At 42.2% G+C, this 23,253-nt stretch overlaps 1 protein-coding gene across 1 annotated transcript in view; it reads right to left on the bottom strand.

Annotated features, from left to right (window-relative positions):
- The window catches only part of GEMIN5 (gem nuclear organelle associated protein 5), a 35,820-nt gene that overhangs the window by 10,534 nt on the left and 2,033 nt on the right, over positions 1-23,253 (bottom strand). The window contains exons 3-21 of the mRNA XM_077823992.1: positions 20,323-20,504; positions 19,036-19,187; positions 18,211-18,327; positions 17,477-17,609; positions 14,424-14,586; positions 13,573-13,785; positions 11,907-11,992; positions 11,072-11,166; positions 10,398-10,534; positions 8,816-8,889; positions 8,057-8,238; positions 7,005-7,141; positions 4,241-4,412; positions 3,767-3,985; positions 3,245-3,358; positions 2,616-2,744; positions 1,649-1,744; positions 1,221-1,358; positions 552-699 (exon numbers count right to left, since the gene is read on the bottom strand). Of these exons, the coding sequence (XP_077680118.1) occupies positions 552-699; positions 1,221-1,358; positions 1,649-1,744; positions 2,616-2,744; positions 3,245-3,358; positions 3,767-3,985; positions 4,241-4,412; positions 7,005-7,141; positions 8,057-8,238; positions 8,816-8,889; positions 10,398-10,534; positions 11,072-11,166; positions 11,907-11,992; positions 13,573-13,785; positions 14,424-14,586; positions 17,477-17,609; positions 18,211-18,327; positions 19,036-19,187; positions 20,323-20,504 (2,687 nt within the window). The remainder of the gene's footprint in view (positions 1-551; positions 700-1,220; positions 1,359-1,648; positions 1,745-2,615; positions 2,745-3,244; positions 3,359-3,766; positions 3,986-4,240; positions 4,413-7,004; positions 7,142-8,056; positions 8,239-8,815; positions 8,890-10,397; positions 10,535-11,071; positions 11,167-11,906; positions 11,993-13,572; positions 13,786-14,423; positions 14,587-17,476; positions 17,610-18,210; positions 18,328-19,035; positions 19,188-20,322; positions 20,505-23,253) is intronic.

The following is a 23,253-nucleotide window of genomic DNA, read 5'->3' as shown; positions in this document are numbered from 1 at the left end:
AGTAACTAATGGTAATGAGAATGTTTCCACTCATTGTTATTTCACTGCACCCTATTTAATTTAAAAAAGGAACACCACTTTGAAATCCAGTAAACTAAAGTAATAATGAGTTAACAGTATTTTCACATATAAAACCTGCCCGAGTCCCCTTGCCCACTAAGTATTATGATTTTGTCTTTTTCTCTATTTTGTAAAATGTTTTCTCAGTCAAGCAAACAAAAGAAAAAAACTGACTGGCTATACCAGGGAAAAAGTGGGACTGACTGAAAGCAAAGTACTGCCAAATTCACAAAAGAAAGAAATTAATATATATTTTCTCTAATCCTTTTCAGTTACATTGATCTTAGGAGTTACCTGTAGCAGTAGTTAAATAAATTCAGACAGAAGTCTGATTTTTAAGTTGACTAGATCCTTTTAAATAATCCACCGCAGTGTCTGTGATTCAGATATTACAGTACCATACTAGTACATCAGAGCCAAGAAGTGAAATTGACAACAGTCAGACCATTCCATTTGCATTAAAAACAGTCAAAATGGTCCAGGGTAGTGACCTGTAAAAATGGTTCGTTTTCAGTAGCTCCACAGCCTCGTACACTTTGTGAATGGAGAGGAGATGGGAGGCAGCCTTGACATACTGTTCCTGAAAGCACAGCTGTTTCGCGAAAACTTCTACTGTCCACACCCAGGCCCGATAGCCAGCTGCAATACAGAAGGTAGCATAGCTAACGACAAGGACTTACACTTAGGAAGGATTCCCTGTAAAACTGACTTCTAAATTCAGTGACTTCTGCACATACCCACCTTTTCTGCCTTAGGATAGCTCGTTATGTTTTAAGCCTTCTAAATTGAGTCATCTAAGCAATGGGACAGGGAACAGGTTTGGAAGTGACCAAGGGGCTAGATGGTACCAGGATCAGTTCTTACAAGTTTATTTAAACAAAAATCAAATGACTGAATGGACCATCACATGTCAGAGGACAATTCGTTTTTGTGCTTGGAAGTAAGATGACTGCCCTGTCTGGGAACCCAGAAGGAATCCACTGGGCATTCTTCCCTCCTCCCCTAGTCCCAGAGATTGTCTGTGTGGATTTCTGTCTGTTTTGTATCCAGGTATTGTTAGCACAGTGTTATAGAACAAGACCTGCTTCTGGTCCTGCACAACTAACACTAGGATACCCTTAAGAGCTAAACCCATTTGCTTACATGTTAGCAGAACATACCCATGGGTGACATTGCTACCAGCTGGTCTGTCAACTCTCCCCGTTCAGCAGCTGACTGGAGGATGCCGTTCAGATCTCCTTTCCACAACATGAGCTGCTGAAACAACTCCGATTGCCCATTCTCCAAGTGGCTTTTTCCTATTTAAAACAAACATGCCTCTTGGTTCGATACCAGAATGACTGCAATAGTGATATGCTGCACAGGGGAAAAGTGCGTTCACCCAGGGCTAAAACAGAGGTCTGCATTTGAGAGACGCAAGCACAATGCCTTCATCCAGGCACCACGTCTGGCTCCAGCCAGTGTTCTTGCTCCCTTGTTTTAATGGACATTAAATTCACAATTAAACAAGATTCAGGTCTCTCTCTATATATGGAGGATAATGGAAACAATCAGAAATTATTCAAACCTGATTCATTATCCCACTTACCTTCCACCTCCATCATCCTGTACAGTGCAGCTCTATCTGTAAACATCCCCAAATGAACATGATCCCCTGAGTCTGGGGCCAAACCCTCACTCAGGCCTACCAGAGAGAAAATAAAGAGAGAGTAAGAGCTATCTACATGCAGTGAACATAACCAGGAGCAACCAGGGAACAGGGGGCGGAAAGGAGAAAGAGACCTTTAAATCCATTGTATAATTACACTCCACTTTACCTTCAAAAATACTTATAGCAGATAGCTTCTGCTCCCTGTCCTGTATACAAAACAGATCGAATTGGTTCTCATATGCACACCACGTCTATATCCGATTTAAAGGACCTTCAAGGTGGAGCAAGAATATTTATCCAAACCCAAGTTCAGTTAGTATTTTGATTTGTGCCCTTTGCATCTAAGGAAATCATTGTGTGAACAGAGACATCTCCCTCACAGCCCAACTTCTCCTGCAATGAAGTGATAGTCTTGTGTTTGACACTAATCCATTGCTATGAATCAATAAATATTTGAGTTTGCTATAAATAATAAAATCTGTAACACAAACACAGACTAGGTTAAGGGGGAAAGCCAAAGTCATGAATTTTCATGCCTACAGGTATAAAATTTTATCCCACCCTGCACTGTTTAGACCCCAGATTAGAATGTGCCCAGTATTGGTAAGGGTATTCCAATCCCCCAGCCTCAAAAAGTGGCCACAATGGCAGAAGAATGAAGCGTTATGGGAAGGATAAAACAAGATTTGTTCACCCATTTCTATGTAATGGCCCAAGATTTTCACAAGGCGATTCGTAAAGTTCATTTCCAAAAAGCCATATTTAGGTGCCTCGATATGGATCCAGGAGCCCTATCTTTGACACCCATTTGTGAAAATCTTGGCCAAAATGCTTTTGGGGTGGGGTGAGGTAGGGGGATGCCCTAGCTGAGCAGGAAGAGGAAGCTGCAGCTCATCTCCTGTACCTTTGGATCTCAGACATGTAGCCAGCCTCAAGCAGTCCTGATGCAATTCGTCTTTCGACCTCTGGTCCATAGATGTGCTGAGAGGTAGGATAGACCGAGGTTTTCTCTTCTTCACAGAGGCATCAGGGACTGGAATGAAGTTAGTCACATTTTAGGCACTGTTGCATAGTTTCAGCACTAGCCGTAACCAGTTTCTCCCTCCCACAAAAGAAACCAACTTATGACACAGTAAGAAATGGAAACTTAGGGTGCTCTAGAAACTATGTCTAAGCACCACAGACACCTGTTTTAGGGTATTTCTGCCTTATGAATACTAATCACTGTGCACAAACCAAATGTTTTTCTACCTCCCGGTTTATACTGAAGATAGCAACTATATGTACTGAGACATTCACATATCACACTAAACTTAGCCATTTTTCCTGCTTGGCGGGTCAGTTAAACCAAAAGTAGTTTGAACTAACACGATGAATAGCTCTGAGAGCTCTCTCTCCAGACATTGCTTAGCTGATGTAACATTAATATGGGATGCTGCTCTTTTACAGGAAACAAGCCTCAAAGTGTGGTGGCTCTGTCTGGTCCCTGAAACCCAATCTGTGTCATGACACTTGTGCATGAAATGTACCAACCTGGTTTCTCTTTAGGGTGATCCTTTTTCACAGGAGTGGTTTTATGATTCGTGAAAGGTTTTGGCAGGTCAGATACAGAACAAACACGTGGATGCAAAGGGAGCTCCTTGGAAACTGTGGGATTAAATGAATGAAAGAAACAAGAAGCTATGGACAAGCCAAAGACATTAAAAGATGTAGTGTCAAGGTTTAATGTAGTGTCAGCGACAGGTTGAGCAGCTTGGTTCCAATGTAGGTTTAACTTCTTGTGCTTGAAGTATTAACTGAAATCAGTAATCTAGAAGGAATCTGCAAAAGCTGCTCCAAGTTTGGTCAAGGGAGAAACCAGAACTTGGCTGATTCCAGGATCACTTGAGAGGGGCATGAATGTGGCACAAAGTCACCCTCTCTTCTCCAGCTGTCCCAGGCACATAGGAGAATTTGGTCCATGGGCATGCTATTTCATGACTATGATCTCAACTTAGCTCTCCAGGCTACTAAGCCTCTTCCATTAACTAAGACAATCTTGGGACTGGTAATTACCTGCCAGGGAGACCTTGTCAGAGAACTCCTGCGCTTCCTTTTCTTCCTCATGGTCTGATATCCCATTCTCATCTAACAAATTGTCTATAAGCTCTTCTCCATTCACTGTGTCGCTCACATCCTGCTTTGCTGGAACCTTCCCCACGGGCTTTTTCTTCTTCTTAGCTTTGGGTTTGGGTTGAGAGCTCCTTTTTTTCTCCAAGTCTGCGCTCTTTTTGCCTGGAAAAGATTGCAATAATTATGTCTAAGAGAGAGCAATCTGCTTAGATATTAGCATGTCACCTCTGGAGATCAGAGCTCCCATTTTGGCTTAACTTCCTAGACTATAACGCTGGAGGTCTCATCTACAGCTCCACTTGATCCTGGACACGGAGGATCTGCCTAAGAACTAAAGGGCAGATTTGAATTTAGAACAAACATTACTCCTATCCCCACACCTCCCCAGTACAGAATCCTCTGCTCAGGTAGACTGACCTTGAGGGGGCCGGGTATACTCCTGCTTTGAGGTTAGCCATTTATGAACACAAAAGTCATCTGCTCCTGTATAAACAGAATCTGGATCCACTGGTGACCATTGAACACAAAGCAGCCGGCCCCGGTGCCCTCGATAATTGCACAGTGGCTCCTCCTTCAGAACATCCCACACCTAAAAACAAAAGCCCTTTTTTAGAGAAACCAAATATCTAAACAAGTCTGATACTCCTTTAATGTTCTGTATCATCATCTTCACCCATCACCAGCAGCTTTACATTGAGAGGTCTCCAAAGTAGTCTAGTATGTTTCAAGAACCAGTAACCCAAACCCAGTACATAGAAGGAGTTTCTGAATAGTCCCTTTTGTTGCTACTGATAACAATTGTACATTCATGTGACATCTTTCATCCTGAAGGATCCAAAAGTGCTGATGAAAGACCCAATCAACTGAAGCTGTGAATCAGTTTACCACTACTGAAATGCAGTCACTTATGGCTTTAAAACACAGCAACTATTAAGCAGTGTCCAGAAACATTGTACAACAGAATATCCTTTAATAGATATGAAAAAGACCCCATAAAGAACCCTAGAGCTAAGGAGTTCTCTAATAGGATTAAGTGATTGAGTCTAATAATTCAAAACACAACACATCTGAAAAGTTTCAGTGTCAAAACTGAGGATACCTTCAGAAGGCTGGATGGCAAATTAAGAGGCCTTTATTTGTTAGAGATGTCTCACTCTATGCAAAGCATTGCAGACTTGAAACTGGATGTGTTTTGAAATTTAAGATCAAAGCTTGTTATCCACAGTGTAAACTCAGACTTTGACTGCATGATCAGACTACGAAAACCCATTCCCTTTCTCTCAGGCCAGGATTCTGCACTTTCCTTCTGTTGACAGATGTGATCACCTACATCTAAAACAGAGATAGTTTTGTGCGTGTGTGTCTCTGTCTCTCTCTTTCCTCTTTAGGTCCAAAATCTGACAAGTAAGTGAAAGGGAGATGATGTTCAAATATTTGACTCTAAAATAGGAATGTTTGTAAACAAAATCTTTTCTTCATCACATGGGCTAAAGATCACTAAAGATGTTTTAGTTAATCTTTAAGGCATCATGGTGGTGATTTTCTTAATGTAGAATCAGTGTAGTGTGAATATTTTCCCATAAGTAAGTTGCGCAGTACTGATCGATAAGAAGATAACGCCAAGTTCTGCATTTCCATTGCAGAATTTCTACGGAGCTGGATGGGAACTGTCCAATGAATATTTTTTTCTAGTGGAAAATGCAGTTCCCATTTAGTTAAAATTTTTCATAAAAAAATTCAGGTTTTGCCAGAAATATTTGAAAATTTAAGCAAAATATTCCATTTGGGGTCAGGTTGAACAAATCGAAACATTTTGGTTTAACTTTGTCTGACATTTATCACGCAATCCACAGCAGTCTTCCCTCTGCTCAAACTGCCATGATGCATCAAGGAAGATAGGTTTCAGAGTAGCAGCCATGTTAGTCTGTATTTGCAAAAAGAAAAGGAGTACTTGTGGCACCTTAGAGACTAACCAATTTATTTGAGCAATTTAAATTGGTTAGTCTCTAAGGTGCCACAAGTCCTCCTTATCATGGAAGATGTAATTCAGCCAGGGAGTGCAGCCCAGAGGAGCCTGGGCACATGTAGGCACTGGAACTACAATTTCCAAAAAGGCACAGCAGCAGCTCATGAGAACTCGATTAATATTGATTCAAGACAAATATAAATGTTTCAATTCGGTTCAACAAACTGAAATAAAATATTCTGATTCTGGAATGTTGAAATGTCTAGTTTCTACATTTCTCAATCAATATTTTTAGAAATTTTCACTCCACAGAAAATTTTGATATTTTGACTGTTCCAACTTGTGAAGAAAATAAATTTAAAAATATCAATTTCCAACCAGTCCTAGATGTCTACTTTCTCCAAAATGTTGCGAGCAGTTCTCTGCATTTTCATTCTACACAATTATTTCAGTGCCAGAGGCATCATTAGGAAGTCCTTACTACTTGTACTGTTTCATTTTCTCCTCCAACCAAAAACACACATAAGAACAGCCATATTGAGTCAGACCTATTGTCCATTTAGCCCAGTATCCAACAGTTGCTGGTGCCAGATGCTTCAGAGGAAATGAACAGAAAAGGGCAATTAGCAAGTGATCCATTTCCTGTCATGCAGTCCCAGCTTCTGGCAGTCAGAAGTTTACAGACACCCAGAGTACAGGGTTTGCATCCATGACTATATTTTGGCTAATAGCCATTGCTGGACCTATCCTCCATGAATGTATCTAATTATTTTTGAATCGCGGTATATTTTTGGCCTTCACAATATCCCCTGGCAATGAGTTCCACAGGTTGACTGTGAGTTGTGTTAAGAAGTACTTCCTTCTGTTTGTTTTAAAACTGCTGCCTATTAATTTTTTCTTTGGGTGACCATAGTCCTTGTGTTATTTATCCCTTTATATAACATTTCCTTGTTCACTTTCTCTACACCATTCATCTCTGGTGCTGCAAAAGAAGCAAAGGAGTCTATCACTTTACAATTTTATCCTGTAGAGGAAAATCATGCTGTCCTTTTCGGCAGATTTCTATCGCAGAGAAGTTTTCAGCAATACCACAGTTTATCTGGCAAAGGAGTCATCCCCACATACTCTGCTGTCAACTCAGACTTAAAAACATTGCAGAGGAAGGAGGATTAGAAAGCAAAAGAAATGTAATAGTAAGTGGTTCTATAACCATACCTGTGCCGTGCCATCATAGCAAGCAGATACTAATCTCCCCTCATGGTGCGGGCTCCAGGCCAGACTGGTGATTTTAGCTGTGTGCCCCACCAGAGTTCGAAAAGGCTCTGTTAGCATCGCAGGAGTTTTTGAGCTCTCTGAAAGCAAATAATGGAGGTCAGGTAAGGCTGGGATGACAAGTCACTCCAACAGAATGGAAATTGTCACATCAGGCCACATTCACAGTTGGCAAGGAGCCCTGGGGCATGCCTTTCTTTGTCTGAACAAAGCAGTGGACAAAACTGCACGTGCAGATGTAGGTGAATCCCTGCACATGCACCCCAACCCTGTGTACTGAAAGCTTGGCTTACAACGTTCAACACTGGTTTATTAGTGACCTCTGTTGTCAAGAGCTTTGGGAGAGGGTGTGCACAAAGGACTAAGCAAAATAAAGTTGCCTTCTATTGGCTGCATTCATACCATAATCACACTAATTCACATCTCCCCATATTGCAACTCACAGGTTCCTCGCATTCCGTGCACGTTGTAAAGGAGCAGCACTGTGACACATGCGAGCTCTTTTTAAGCTGAGATTTCTCACGGTTCAACGTGTCTCAGATTTCTCTGCCTTTTTTTCATGTATTTCAAGACACAAGCAAAAGGCAACTTTTTCAGAGAACTGAAACAAGCGAGCCCCCTGCCATCAGAGAGGTGTACTACACCCCATAGGAACCTTGTTGCCAGCTGCCTATCAACTCTGCTCCTTACGCAGGCCTGGGAAGGATCCCTGATGAGATACAAGGTGCCTCTCCTCATTCAGGGCTTATGCATGCAGTCCCTGCCAACAGTCCCAAGCCCTGCTGCCTGGGGAAGCAAACATGAGAATGGGACCCCAAAACAACTAATTGTTGTTAAAAAGGTGAGGAAAAGAACAAAGTCAACTCCCTTTGGAGTCAAGGAGTGAAACTCAGTCACAGAGCTCCCTAGGGAGTGTAAGGAAAGGAAAATACAGAAACGGGGGGGGGGGGGATCCCATTCCTGCAACATCTGAAAGTATAAGCCCAGGCAGTTACCTATGACACTCTTTAGGTTATGCACATAAATGATGGCATTGATTGAGCCTGAAGCTATCATGTAGCTCAGCTCTGGCTGGGTCCCGTGCTCATGATGCCAGCGAATAGCATTAATCAGTTTATGATGTTGCTGGATGGTGCAGAGCAATTTTAAGGTAGGAGCCTGAAATATTTCAATTGATCTGAAATTAAAACAAACAAAAAACACAACATGAGAAATTAGGGAAAACTGGGATTTGCTAAAGGATATATGTTTCATCCATAATGTGAATATTCTGTTGTTATTGCACATTAACAGGGTATAATGACAGAATGTGACTTGGAGTGGTTCAAGAAATTAATGAGATTTTCACCTCCATAAACTTGTCTCAAATCCTGGCTTAAGTCACAGGTGAAAACAAGCGTCCTGAACCTTATCAGTCACTTGTAAAAATCAACATACACGGTGGAATGATGGGTTGCGTGCGCTCATGAGAGACCCAGCTCTGGGACGGTAGAGAATATTACCAATCAGGACTGAGGTACACGAGCAGTGCCATGCTGGAAGCACCTGCCCTCCAGCATAACTGGTTCCAGGTAGAGCTAACTGTTTCACTGACACGAAAACAAGAAATTCCTCCTCCCTCAGATACACTGACAGGGCTGAAGGTCAGAGATAAATCAGAGCAGTCACTATGCTGACTCTAGATGAATTGACGTAATCAGCTGTTGATTGCATATATGACATTAGCATTAACCTAGGCCTTAAAGAAAACATACCCATCTTCGTTACCAAGAGCCAACATTTTGCCATCTGGTTTCCAGCTGATCTCAGTGCGTGCAGGCAATTTGTACTGAAGAAAGAAAACATACCAAAGAAAAAACACAGAGCTGTTAGCAGTAACTGCTGCAAACCCTTTCCTTCCATGAAATTCAAGAGAATTAAACCAGTAGTCAACTTGGGAGTTTGCAATTAGAAAAAGACCATAAAAAGAGAATCCCCAATGTCTGATTTCCAGAGCACATTTTGTAACAGAGATGCGTGCTTGAGTGATGATAAAATAGGTCCTATTAATAGCAGGACTAATTGCTGCAGGAAATGGTGACTCAGGGTTATCAATTCAGACTCTAAAAATCTCAAAGGAAGTTTCTCTGGGATCCAGTGGGATCTGGGCACCTAACCCCACTGAAAATCCCAGCCTTTGTGAACAAACTCGTAACTGCTATTTCGAGTTTATAAAGAATTTAACTATTGTTACAATTCCCCCAATCCAGACCTACATTATTGGTAATTCTCAATTTAAGATGCTTGTTGTTTCCTGTTGGGCATGGATTTCCCCCCTTTTATCTCTAATGATGCTTTTGGTCTGAAAGACTAGACGAGAGCCTCAGCTGGTCAGCAACGCTCCAAGTCGTCAAAGGAGCTTTGCTGATTTATACCAAGTGAGGAAGTAGCCCACTGTGTTTACTTCTTTGTTTTGCCAAGGCATAATTAACCACCCCTCTTCCCAGGTCTGATCACTTACATTAGCCTACTCTGCTCCCGCTGCAGTATGGTTTGAGATGAACTTCTCCACAGTGCTTAGTAACCTTATTGCAACAGCATTTCATCAAAAAAAATTAGTAAACTGCACTCAGAGAGGTAGTGATCTAATAGGTCCAATGATGAGAGCAAAGGACTAGGAGCATTTTGAGTTCTCAGGTCGCTGACCCACTTTCATTCACTATGTGATCTCAGCCAAGATATTTGGGGGAGATTTTCAGATGTTCGAGTCTTAACTGCCATTTGTGCCTCTGCAAAACTCTCCCTCAGTTCACAAGGAAGTTGAATGCAGAAATGAGACTGAGGTGTGGTCTGAGTACAGGACCTAGAGCTAACAGCTTCACATTTTAATCGCAGAGCTGTGCTTCAAGTGCTTTGCCTTGGTTTCCTGATCCGTAGAACAGTATTAAGGATACTTGTTTGCCAGCTTCAGAGGGGCATTGTGGATTTTAATTAATGTCTCGAATGCTTTGAAGATGAAAAGCACTATACGAACCAAGTATTAATTTTAGAAAGACAAGTACTTCTCTGAAAACAAGAAATAAATTACAAAAACAGAAAAACAATTAGTGATAGCTTTATTGTGAGAGAAGATCTGCTGTCTTGCCTTAATGAAAGAGAAAGAACTTCTTCAGGGGCAAAAGTGTATGTATTTAGATGCTTTAAATGTCTCTGAAATGCATCTAGGAAGATTAAGGATTTCAGATGCTTTATTTTATTTGCTATAGATTCATCAGCAGGACAGAAAAGAAAAAACAGGGATGGAATGTTAACATGCAAGTAATTTCTACTCCATGACCCATAAAGAATTATACTCACTTTGATTGAATTAGTGTCTCTGATGACTTTATTGATGTCATTTGCCTCTCCATTAAGCTTCCAAGGATTGTGCTGTAAGACAATACCTTCCCCTGCACAGCTGTATAATGTTACAGAGGGCCTGTCACCATCGCCTCCTATACAACAGAGATAAAAGCTAAATACAGCCTTTTCCTACACAGACCTAAGTAGGGGTAATTGCTCCCAGCAAAAATACAACCTCTGATTGAAAGAGTCATATGTGATTTGGCAGTAAGAGATTCTCCTGCTATAACCCATTAAAAGGGCCCACTTTCAATACTAGATGTTTACTCCTCTTAACACACTGACTGTGCATGGGGTCTACCTCCCTCTAGTGGCTGGCCCTGAGCAACATTAAGAGCTTGTTATTTAACAAGAGTCAACTCAGTTGCTCGTCTAGCTCAAGTGGTACGGGCTGGTGAGTTTGGTGCTACAGGTCCTAGGTTTGATCCTCAGTGATGACTGCAGGGTCTATGTGTATATGTCACTATTGGTTCATTCCTTCTTGAGAATGAATCTATTAAAAAATCTCCAAGGGCACAGGCATCATACCCAGTGCACACCGACTCAGCAGGAGGGCCATCTCCACAGCATCCACATCCTCTACAAGTGAAAGGACTTCCAGTTTGCTATAGTATGGTTCCAAGACTCACCAAAAGAAAGAGGGGGAATCGGAGGGCCCCAGGCTAACGTGTACACAGTCTTCTTGTGATAGGTGCTGGAGATCTGAGGCGGCCTATTTTTGATGCTGGACAGGGAGAGGAGCAGGGAAGAGCAAAATAAGTCAGATTTCAGAGAGGTGTAGTGAACATCCCCAAACAAATCTCACATACAGAGAAAGCTCAAAGCACAATGGCCATGAGTGAAAATGGACAAGCAGCAGTTCAACAGGCCAAAAAGCAGAAATGCAACCAGCAGCACACCTCACAATTGCATCCTCAGCTACACTGCTTGCTAAAGTTAAGATTATAGCAGGACTTTTCTTGTATGCCACATTTGCACATGCTCCTAGTTCCCTGGAAAGTTCTGGCTGAAATTTTCAATGCCTGGTCTGCACCCATAAGTGATATTTGGTTGGGCAATTGGAGCAAACTTACATCAGCAGCTACTAGGCACAGCCGGTAGATACTGGCAAGATGGACACACCCCAAATCCAACCAACTATGCTCTACAGCTACTTGTAATTTAATCCTACACTCTGAGCAATAGCTTGCCTAAGCTAAGGACACTGCAACAGAGAAGACAGTCAATGTACATTGAGTAGGAAAGGACTGAGTTTCAGCCTTCGCAGTGATACTTATTATCTTTATCTAATGCTATTGAATGCATGCAATGGAAAAATCATCACTAGAAGCATCACAATAAGTAAGAAGTTAAAGTGTCATTTCAAACTGCCCAGGAGTTTAAGAAAGTTCCATTATTCCCATCATTGTAGCAACTATAATTTGCTCATCAAAACACCGATCAACTTGAAAACTAGTTTCTTACTTGCTGGAGTAGGTGTCATACATGCCAACCTTTCCATCATCCGTTCCAAAGGCTAAGCAGCCTTCTTTCGTCGGATGCCAGGATAACTGCAAACAAAATAGTAATAAAAGGTCAAACAACCATACAGGCATATGGCTAATTCCTATCCCCTAGTGCATTTTTTCCAGGGATTATCTAGAAAAAAAAAAGGAAAATCTTGAAATTGGGGAGGTAGCACCATCCTTAATAGATCAACCCCTTGCTACCAGGCCCACCAGCTTAATACTTAAACTGATCTCTTGTTGAGAATATGCAAGGCTCCCTCTCCGTTTATTGTGGGTTGGGAGAAACAGAGCTAGAGGCATTAGAATGCTCAGAGTGGCAAAAGCAGTTTCTACTGAAGACATATACAGTTATCTTGCCATCAGTGACCCTAACACTCACCACAGAGCAGGTACCTCTTGCTAAGCTGTGGTTGAACTATAACCGCAGTTAACTATGCCTTGGCACCCTGCTGTGAAAGGAAAGCCTAGCGACAGAGTTAGAAGATGACAATGGGGAAAAAACGGCCAGAAATACAATGCTATATAAATGGACCTTTGTCAATTTTTCCCTACATCTCACACAGGCACCTGTAGCTGCATCAGTGTCTAGAATTCTGTCTCTAGACACGAAGAAATATGCTGCTTGCAAATGAATCCACACGTGAGAACCTGGGCAATATACTGCCTTTATGTATCTATTAGCTGGATAAAACATTTTCCAGAAGGGAGGGATAAATGAGTAAGTGTGACAGATATGGGCAATTTCCAGCAATAGACTTGAAAGATCATTTTATATTAAGTTTATGTATTATTGTGGGCCAGGATTGTATGTAAACCCTCGGGGTGGGGAGATATGACAGATATAAAACCTGAGAGTTCAAAAGACTAAACTGAAAACGTGCCAGACAAGTATGGACTTTTGGGACAGTAAGTGTGAAGTAGATTTCATGGGGAATCCCCAGGGAGATGTTAATGCAAATGCAAAAACCCAGCCTTTTGAAGCTATGCCCAGAGAAGAGGGTAGTTATCTGCTGATTAGCTGTTACAGAAGGCCAAAATCAAAAGCCCCGAGCTGCATAAAGAAATGGTTGATTTGCCCAATCTCTGTTCTGGTTCTGGATTTAAGATAGATGAACTTATAACCACAGGGAAAACCCAGTTATGGGCTTTGATGGACTAAAACCTACCGGAGCCTGAGGTTGGAATTGGGGATGACCTCTGATAAGCTTTCCAGCAAGTGTGTAGGCCCTTTTACTGTTACAATATGTTTTCTATAGAATGGTTTTTACCGTACCAATACATGTGCTTGATTAGAAGGAGCTGTGGGGTAACTTATACCTGCAGGCAACACACTGATCACAGCCCTCGGAAAGCAAGAAAAGCACAGACACTGTCCTTTTTATGCTGTCTAGCTTGCTGGGGATATCCCGGTGTAGGCAGGGAGCGATGCAGCCTTAAAATCCCTAATCAGGAGGAAGTGAGATGTGGGTCTCTGCTCAAGAGAGGTGATGGCTAGGAGCTGGAAGCTTAAAGTGGGTGTCCTTGCTGGCCCACAAAGGGAGAATACAGGTGCAACTGCCCTGAACTGTAACAAACAGCAGGAAACAAAATGCAAGAGAAAAGAGAACTAGAAGTGCACTCACAGCTGTGACCTTGGATTTGATGCCCTGCCAGAATGTTTTCACATCGTAAGTATTGCTCAGAGACAAGGTGTTCCACACCCGGATCATGCTGTCCCCAACACCTATCGCAAGGCAGCCTGTGTCCACAGGGGAGAAGGCCAGACTGTAGACAAAGCCCCCAAGAGAAGGCAGAGTCCAGCAGCAATCTAAAGTCATCAGGTCCCAACACTTTACCTGGAGAAAGTTGGGAAACAAGAAACACCAAGGCTATGAGTTAGTAATGCAATGGCAATAAAAAGAACTTGAGCAAGACAGATACTGAAAGGGTCAAATTTAAGACTATACCAAGGATGCCTGGTCCCCCTTCTAAGGAGTACACAACATAGGGACGTCTCTGTATCATGTGAGAGAGTGCCCATTCATTAAAGGTGAGCAGTCCATATGGATAAATTAACTCATCCTCATGGCCCTTCTCCAAAAATTGCAGACTTCTTAGCTCCTTTAAGAAAGGCACCCGTCAAGACAGCACTTTAAAATTATCTAGTCTCTACTAGCCACATATTACAGCGATAATATATGTGATTTTAGCAAGGAAACTGGGTCTTGTTAAAACAAAGAGAGAAATGTATATATAAAGAGAAAAATTGACATGTCCCACTGTTAAATACTTCTCCCTCAAGCCCAGAGGGAGAGCGAGATTCATCAACCTCATTGTTATAAAAGTCTGAGCTCGTAAGTCAACAACATAAATACATACAACCTGCCCCAGCTCAACCCAATTCTTAGGAGCAAAATTTGGGATATTCAGATTTAGCTGAAGCGAACGGTCTCAGATATTGTTATGCTATTGTATGACGACAAGTGGTTCTTACATCCCTGTCCATTGAAATGGAAAGAAGTAGCTCTCTCCCGTGCACCTGCACTGAACATAAATTGAACACAATCCTTGTGTGATTTTGCCCTTCTGAAGAAGATCCCAGAAGCGTCCATTTGCGTTTCCCAGATTGGGTCAAATCCCACAGCAGCAGCTCACCTCTGTGAAAGGAAAGTGCACACTTTATTTTCCTCTGCACAAGAAATAGCTCTACGCATATATGTACACCCACCGACCTGTGGCAAACCAAAGTTAGAGTGAGTCGCACAGCTTTCTCCCTCAGAGATCTCATAGACAAACATGTATCATTAGCAGTGATCTTTGGACAAGTCCCAGGAAACACAGAAGTTACAATCTTATAAAAAGAAAAGGAGTACTAGTGGCACCTTAGAGACTAACAAACTTATCTAAGCATAAGCTTTCGTGAGCTACAGCTCACTTCACTGGATGCATTCAGTGGAAAATACAGTGGGGAGATTTATATACATAGAGAACATGAAACAATGGGTGTTACCATACACACTGTAACGAGAGTGATCACTCCAACCCCTCCGACAGAGACAAACACCTACAAGATCTCTAACAAGCATTCTTACAACTACAGTACCCACCTGCTGAAGTGAAGAAACAGATTGACAGAGCCAGAAGAGTACCCAGAAGTCACCTACTACAGGACAGGCCCAACAAAGAAAATAACAGAACATCACTAGCTGTCACTTTCAGCCCCCAACTAAAACCTCTCCAACGCATCATCAAAGATCTACAACCTATCCTGAAGGACGACCCATCACTCTCACAAATCTTGGGAGACAGGCCAGTCCTTGCTTACAGACAGCCCCCTAACCTGAAGCAAATATTCACCAGCAACCACATACCACACAACAGAACCACTAACCCAGGAACCTATCCTTGCAGCAAAGCCCATTGCCAACTGTGCCCACATATCTATTCAGGAGACACCATCATAGGGCCTAATCACATCAGCCACACTATCAGAGGCTCGTTCACCTGCACCTCTACCAATGAGATATATGCCACCATGTGCCAGCAATGCCCCTCTGCCATGTACATTGGTCAAACTGGACAGTCTCTACGTAAAAGAATAAATGGACACAAATCAGATGTCAAGAATTATACCATTCAAAAACCAGTCAGAAAACACTTCAATCTCTTTGGTCACTCGATTACAGACCTAAAAGTGGCAATTCGGCAATTCTTCAACAAAAAAACTTCAAAAACAGACTCCAACGAGAGATTGCTGAATTCGAATTAATCTGCAAACTGGATACAATTAACTTAGGCTTGAATAAAGACTGGGAGTGGATGGGTCATTACACAAAGTAAAACTATTTCCCCTTGTTTATTTCCCTCCCCACCGTTCCTCAGATGTTACTGTCAACTGCTGGAAATGGCCCATCTTGATTATCACTACAAAAGGTCCCGTCCCCCCCGCTCTTCTACTGGTAATAACTCATCTTAAGTGATCACTCTCCTTACAGTGTGTACGGTAACACCCACTGTTTCATGTTCTCTATGTATATAAATCTCCTCACTATATTTTCCACTCAATGCATCCGATGAAGTGACCTGTAGCTCACGAAAGCTTATGCTCAAATAAATTTGTTAGTCTCTAAGGTGCCACAAGTACTCCTTTTCTTTTTGCGAATACAGACTAACACGGCTGCTACTCTGAAACCTGTCATTAAGGTGAGCTATTACCAGCAGGAGAGCAGGGAGTGAGGGGTAAACCTTTTGTAGTGATAATCAAGGTGGGCCATTTCCAGCAGTTGACAAGAACGTCTGAGGAACAGCCGGGGGGGAATAAACATGGGGAAATAGTTTTACTTTGTGTAATGACCCATCCACTCCCAGTCTTTAATCAAGCCTAAGTTAATTGTATCCAGTTTGCAAAATAATTCCAATTCAGCAGTCTCTCGTTGGAGTCCATTTTTGAAGTTTTTTTGTTGAAAAATTGCCACTTTTACGTCTGTAATCGAGTGACCAAAGAGATTCAAGTGTTCTCCGATTGGTTTTTGAATGTTATAATTCTTGATGTCTGATTTGTGTCCATTTATTCCTTTACGTAGAGGCTGTCCAGTCTGACCAATGTACATGGCAAAGGGGCATTGCTGGCACATGATGGCATATGTCACATTGGTAGATGTGCATGTGAACGAGCCTCTGATAGTGTGGCTGATGTGATTAGGCCCTATGATGGTGTCTCCTGAATAGATATGTGGACACAGTTGGCAACGAGCTTTGTTGCAAGGATAGGTTCCTGGGTTAGTGGTTCTGTTGTGTGGTGTGTGGTTGCTGGTGAGTATTTGCTTCAGGTTGGGGGGTTGTCTGTAAGCAAGGACTGGCCAGTCTCCCAAGATCTGTGAGAGTGATGGGTTGTCCTTCAGGATAGGATGTAGATCCTTGATGATGCATTTGAGAGGTTTTAGTTGGGGGCTGGAGGTGATGGCTAGTGGCGTTCTGTTATTTTCTTTGTTGGGCCTGTCCTGTAGTAGGTGACTTCTGGCTCTGTCAATCTGTTTCTTCACTTCAGCCGGTGGGTATCGTAGTTGTAAGAATGCTTGATAGAGATCTTGTAGGTGTTTGTCTCTGTCTGAGGGGTTGGAGCAAATGCGGTTGTATCGTAGAGCTTGGCTGTAGACAATGGATCATGTGGTGTGGTCTGGATGAAAGCTGGAGGCATGTAGGTCGGAATAGCGGTCAGTAGGTTTCCGGTATAGGGTGGTGTTATGTGACCATTGCTTATTAGCACCGTAGTGTCCAATATGTATGCTCAAATAAATTTGTTAGTCTCTAAGGTGCTACAGTACTCCTTTTCTTTTTGCGAATACAGACTAACACGGCTGCTACTCTGAAACCAGTCTTATAAAGGTTAACCCACATGATAAGGCCAAAATCCTGTCCCCACACTAGTTCCAATATCACTTCTTCCCCAGCACGCAGGAGGCAGGGTTTCCTACTCAATGCTTTCTTGGCTAGCAACTAAAATGTCCAAAGCTGTAAAACGTGTCCAAGCTGGTAAAACCTGCTCACCCAAAGCAGCTGGATACAATCTCTGTGGGATGGCCACAGGGCCAGTGAACAGTTAGCCAAATGCGCTCTTTAATAGCTGGGTCAACACCTCCACTTCTTCTCTTCAGAGTGGGCAACTTCAGGGTCATCACCCCTACAGAATCAAGAGATTAATTAGAATCTGGCCACTGAGCACAAGGCAGTCCTCTGAGAGGCTGCCAGGCCTTGCTAACACGAAGCCTCAGACTAAAGCCCCAAGTGCATCCCCATGTGTCCTTTCAACTGATTTTTAACAATTTCCCAGTATGTCAGTGCCTGTCCCCCTGCTTTTAAAATCTACAATGTACTGTGAGAGTTCCTCAGAGTGGAGTCCTCTGCATTCTAGATTCAATTCCTGGAATCCCTCGAATGATGGTCAGAGCCACCATTCCCCAAAACTGGTCAGGATTTCTTTACTTTCAGTAAAACACGTTTTGTGAGGTGGAGGAGGGTGCCCCTTCAGCCACTTACTCCAGCCCTGGGTGGCCTAGGAAACTAAGTATCTAGACTGACAACAAAGCCTGGGATTTAGTACAGTAGGGGCAGAGCATATTACAGCACAATGGGGCCCTGATCACATTTGAGCATCTAGACACTATTAACATACAAATGAATCATCATCACATTGCTGAACTAGCAGGCTAGCAGACAGAGAGTGGACTTATCATGCCACATGCACTGGCATTATTTCCTCTAGAAATGTCCATTGGACTTACCCCTGCCTCTAGCACAGCTCCAGATTCGGATGGTCTGATCTTTGCTTCCTGACGCCAGGTAACAGCCTTTCGTTACAGCTGCCTCCTGCATAAGCTCTCCATTTAGAACCTCGCCTTCTTCCAAGGGGAACGTTAAATGGTGTTGAAATGATAGCAAAGCATATGAAAAACATACAGCGCTGTAAATATTAACAACTGCAATTACATTGCCCTGTGTCAGATAAATTTTATTTTTAACTCTTTGGCTGCCTTTGATCAGCTAGTGATAAAGAAAAGAACCAGAAAACAACCCTATAATCATGTACAGCTAGGCTTCTGTCTTTTTTCTATGCTTATCTGTCCTTTCCCTATGTTTATGAGTAGAAAGAATTTGAACTATGTGTAACCTGTACTCCCCGTTTGGGGAAAGAATTCCTTATACAGATGGGCCTCCATGTTCATACCTCAGGACTCAGACCAACAGGGGTTGACCAGTTTGAACTGGAAGAGATATCACAAAGTATGTTGAACCAAGCTATAAAAGCTCTACCATGTTCTTTGTTCTGGGCTTTGCCATATTCCTCTGTGTAGGAATTGGTGAGCCCTTCAGCTGTCGTACTTGCTAGCATTAAAGTGCCTCATTTTATCTAAGAGTCCTGACTCTGTGTTTGTTTGGCTAATACAGAAGTCCAGGAAAGGCTACCCTCCCAACCCTAGAAGGGAGGGAAACCCTTTTTCCCTAACACTAGTGTATTTTTATTAATGAAATAAGGAACTTATCTGGCTACTAGCTGGATAGCCATATGAACTACAAGATACTTTGAAAGCACCTAACCGTTTATTTACCTTGAAGCTCTTCTTGCCGACTGCGTAACACTTCTTCGCCAGGCACAGGGCACCATGCCAGAGAGTGAATTTCATCATCGTGGCCTCTCAGTCTATGAACAACTTCTCTTTTCCTGCTGATGTCGATTATAACCACCATACCATCTTTATAGCTAAAGACAAATATTTAAATTCACGGAGAAATACTTGGATTCTCGAATAAACACACAGGGCAGACTCTTAGCTGGTGTAAATCAGCACAGCTCCACTAATTTCAAAGGAGCTACACCAAATGAGGATCTAGCCCCCAGGGCTGACAGTGCTGAGGCACTGGCAGACCAGGTGCCAGCTCATGCCAAGGCTCAGAGCATCACTGAACACTGACAAATGCACAGCTGGAAACCAGTCTGGCTTGCCTGTGGGTTAGTGTAGTTAAAACAGATATTAGTGATATAAGAATGTGTGTAGCGTCAAAAGACTGAGAGTTTGTTGATTGCATGCCTCATTCCCTGCAGGAAGGAGAGGCCTATGCATGAACTCATCATCAGCTTGGATTCTAGAGTGAACAGGGATTAAAAAATCCCTTAAAGGGATTATTAAAAATTACAAATTAATTAAAAATTAATTAAATAAATAATTAATCATTAAAATTAATTACAAGGGATTATTAAAAATCCCTTACAAGGAGAAACTGGGCCTTTATGCTGTCTGGACTCTGAGAGGCAAAGATTCCTAAACAAAAGCAAGAGATCTTCATGCTGCTTGGCATGGGTCACCCCTAAAGGACATATAGAGTTGCTTATTATAGACGCTTATATTACCTTTTTAAATCTAACACTAACTCCTTTGTGTGTGTGTGTATGTTTCCCGTTTTAACCTTGTAAATAACTCATTTCTTTTCTTAGTTAATAATTTCTTCAGTTAGTTTATTACAGCCCACCCATCCCCGTAGACTTCAGAGGCCAAGTTCCAGCCCAAGCCCGAACATCCACACGGCTATTTTTCGCCCCATAGCGTGAGCCCGAGTCTGTAGACCTGTGGTCTGAGAATCACTGCCGCAGGATCTCGCTTGCTGTGTAGACATACCGTAAATGTCATTTCGGGTTGTTAGAAGCCACTATGTCATATACCAGGTCAATAAAATACTTAAACAACTAGAACAAAAAAAAAAAATCCTTTAAGGTGTACTGGCCAAATCCCCAAACTACTGAAACTTCTGAGAGAATAAGCTTAAAATTGTACTACAGGCAAAACACACAATATCTACCTTGCAAAATAAAAGGGAGACACAATGTAACTAGTACTTACCCGATGGCCACCAAGTTCTCATGATGCGGGGAACAAGCTAGACAGAATATAGTTCTAGGCTCTGGGAAGAACTGCTGGCTGTCATTTCTGTTATACCAGTAACAAATGACTGTGCCTTTTTCATCACCGGACACAACCAAATCTTTCACGTGGGATGACCAATGCAAGGCTGAGATTGTATTCTGAAAAAATAGAATGCAGACTGATCAAGGGTGCCTACTGAAGCCTTGTCTTTAGGCCCTTTGTCTAAAGGAATAATTTACAAACACACAATAGCAGGAAGCACATGGATAAGTCTGTTTAAGCAGCTAGAAGGTAGCAGAAGCAGTAGACCAGAGTTTTCAACCTCTGGTCCGCAGATCCCTCGGAGTCCACAGACTATGTCTAAGATTTCCAAAAGGGTGCATACATTCATTTGAAAATGTTTAGGGGTCCACAAATGAAAAAAAGGTTGAAAACCACTGACATCAACTATTGTAGACAACACTGTGAGAGGATGATCCTTTCATGGGGCCACCTCCCCTATAGCCCCACTGTTTGGTTCACAAGTGTTTTGTTCGCTAGATGGCCAGGAAAGACTCCATGGATCAAACTGGAAGGACATATTGAGTGGGGTCCTGCAGCGATCAGTTCTGGGTCTAGTTCTGTTCAATATCTTCATCAATGATTTAGATAATGGCATAGAGAGTACACTTATAAAGTCTGCAGACAATACCAAGCTGGGAGGGGTTTAAAATGCTTTGGATGATAGGATTAAAATTCAAAATGATCTGGACAAGCTGGAGAAATGGTCAGAATGAAATTCAATAAGGACAAATGCAAAGTACTCCACTTAGGAAGGAACAATCAATCGCACACATACAAAATGAGAAATGACTGCCTAGGAAGGAGTACTGCAGTAAAGGATCTGAGGGGTCACAGTGGATCGCAAGCTAAATATGAGTCAACAGTGTAACACTGTTGCAAAAAAAAAAGCAAACATCATTCTGGGATGTATTAGCAGGAGTGTTGTAAGTAAGACACCAAAAGTAATTCTTCCACTCTGCTCCACAGTTAGGCCTCAACTGGAGTATTGTATGCGGTTCTGGGTGCCACATTTCAGGAAAGATGTGGACAAATTGAAGAAAGTCCAGAGAAAAGCAACAAAAATGATTAAAGGTCTAGAAAACATGACCTCTGAGCAATGTTCCCTCTAATTTTTGACAGGCTGTGTTCGCAAAAAATTTCTTCTGTGCAAATTTTTGACAGGCCGTATGTGGAAAACATTTCTTCTGTGCAAATTGTTGTGCGTGCGGTGTTTCGCCGTGTGCACGGGGTTTAGGATCCGTGTGCTCGCGCACACGCACACAGCTTAGAGGGAACAGTGCCTATGAGGGAAGACTGCAAAAATTGGGTTTGTTTAGTCTGGAGAAGAGAAGACTGAGGGGGGTCACGATAACAGTTTTCAAGTACATAAAAGGCTGCTATAAGGAGGAAGAAAGAATGTTTTCCTTTAACCTCTGAGGATAGGACAAGAAGAAATGGGCTTAAATTGCAGCAAAGACGGTTTAGGTTGGACATTAGGAAAAGGTTCCTAACTGTAAGGGTGGTTAAGCCCTGGAATAAATTGCCCAGAGAGATTGTGGTATCTCCATCACTGGAGATTTTTAAGAGCAGGTTAGATAAACACCTGTCAGGGATGGTCTAGATAATACTTAGTCCTGCCATGAGTGCAGGGGACTGGACTAGATGACTTCCCTTCCAGTCCTACGATTGTATAATCACAATATGAGAACCACTTCACTGTGGCCTCTGTGAAGTCAAGGATGCAATATATATAAACTTACTAGCAGGTGAAAGCCTGATGTCATGCTGATGTGGCAGTCGGGCCAAGAAATCCACCATATATGCAGTCTCCTTCATACAACCAATGAAACTCTCGCATGAAATTACTATAAGGTGGGTGTACAAGTGGTTGAAAGAAAGAAGAGTTCTTTCATACTCAAAGAAAAGTTATCAATGGTTCGCTGTCAACCTGGAAGGCTATATCTAATGGAGTCTCGCAGGGGTCAGTTTTGGGTCTGGTACTATTCAAAATTTTCATTAATAACTCGGATAATGAAGTGGAAAACATGTTTATTATATATATTACACCAAGCTGGCAGGGGTTGCAAGCACTTTGGAGGATAGGATTAGAATTCAAAACAACTATGACAATTTAGAGAACTGGTTTGAAATCAACAAGAGGAAATTCAATAAAAACAAGTGTGAAGTATTTCACTTAGGATTAGGAAGGAAAAATCAAATGCACAACTACAAAATGGGGGATAACTGGCTAGGTGGTAGTACTGCTGGAAAGGTACTCACCATCTTGAGGGGGGGGGGGGGCGGGCGGCACGGATCAATGTGCACCGCAAGTTGAATACGAGTCAACAATATGAAAAAGGTGTGAAAAAAGGCTAACATCCTTCTGGGTATTAACAGAAGTGCTGTATATAAGAGACACGACAGACAATTGTCCTGCTTTACTGATCAACGGTGAGTACCTCAGCTGGAGTACCGTGTTCAATTCTGGGCGCCACCCTTAGAAGAGGTGTAGACAAACTGGAGAAAGTCCACAGGAGAGCAACAAAAATGATAAAAGGTTTAGAACACCAGACCTATGAGGAAAGGTAGGGGAGTAAACCAAAACCAGGCATATTTATTCATGATAAAAGATGATTGAGAGGAGACCGGATAACACTCTTCAAATATGTTAAGGACTGCTATAAAGAGGATGGTGATCAACTGTTTTCCATATACTTCTTGTCTTACGTTAATGGAATGGCTTAATCTGCAGCAAGGGAAAAAACTTTCAAACTGTAAGGGTAGTTAAGTTCTGGAATAGGCTTCCCAGAGAAGTTGTGGAATACCCCTCACTGTAAGGGTTTAAGACCAGGACCGACAAACATT

The sequence above is a fragment of the Eretmochelys imbricata genome, chromosome 8 (assembly GCF_965152235.1).
Source record: "Eretmochelys imbricata isolate rEreImb1 chromosome 8, rEreImb1.hap1, whole genome shotgun sequence".
Taxonomy (NCBI): Eukaryota; Metazoa; Chordata; order Testudines; family Cheloniidae; genus Eretmochelys; species Eretmochelys imbricata.
Note: the sequence above shows the minus strand (reverse complement) of the source record. Positions and strands in the feature narration are given on the sequence as shown.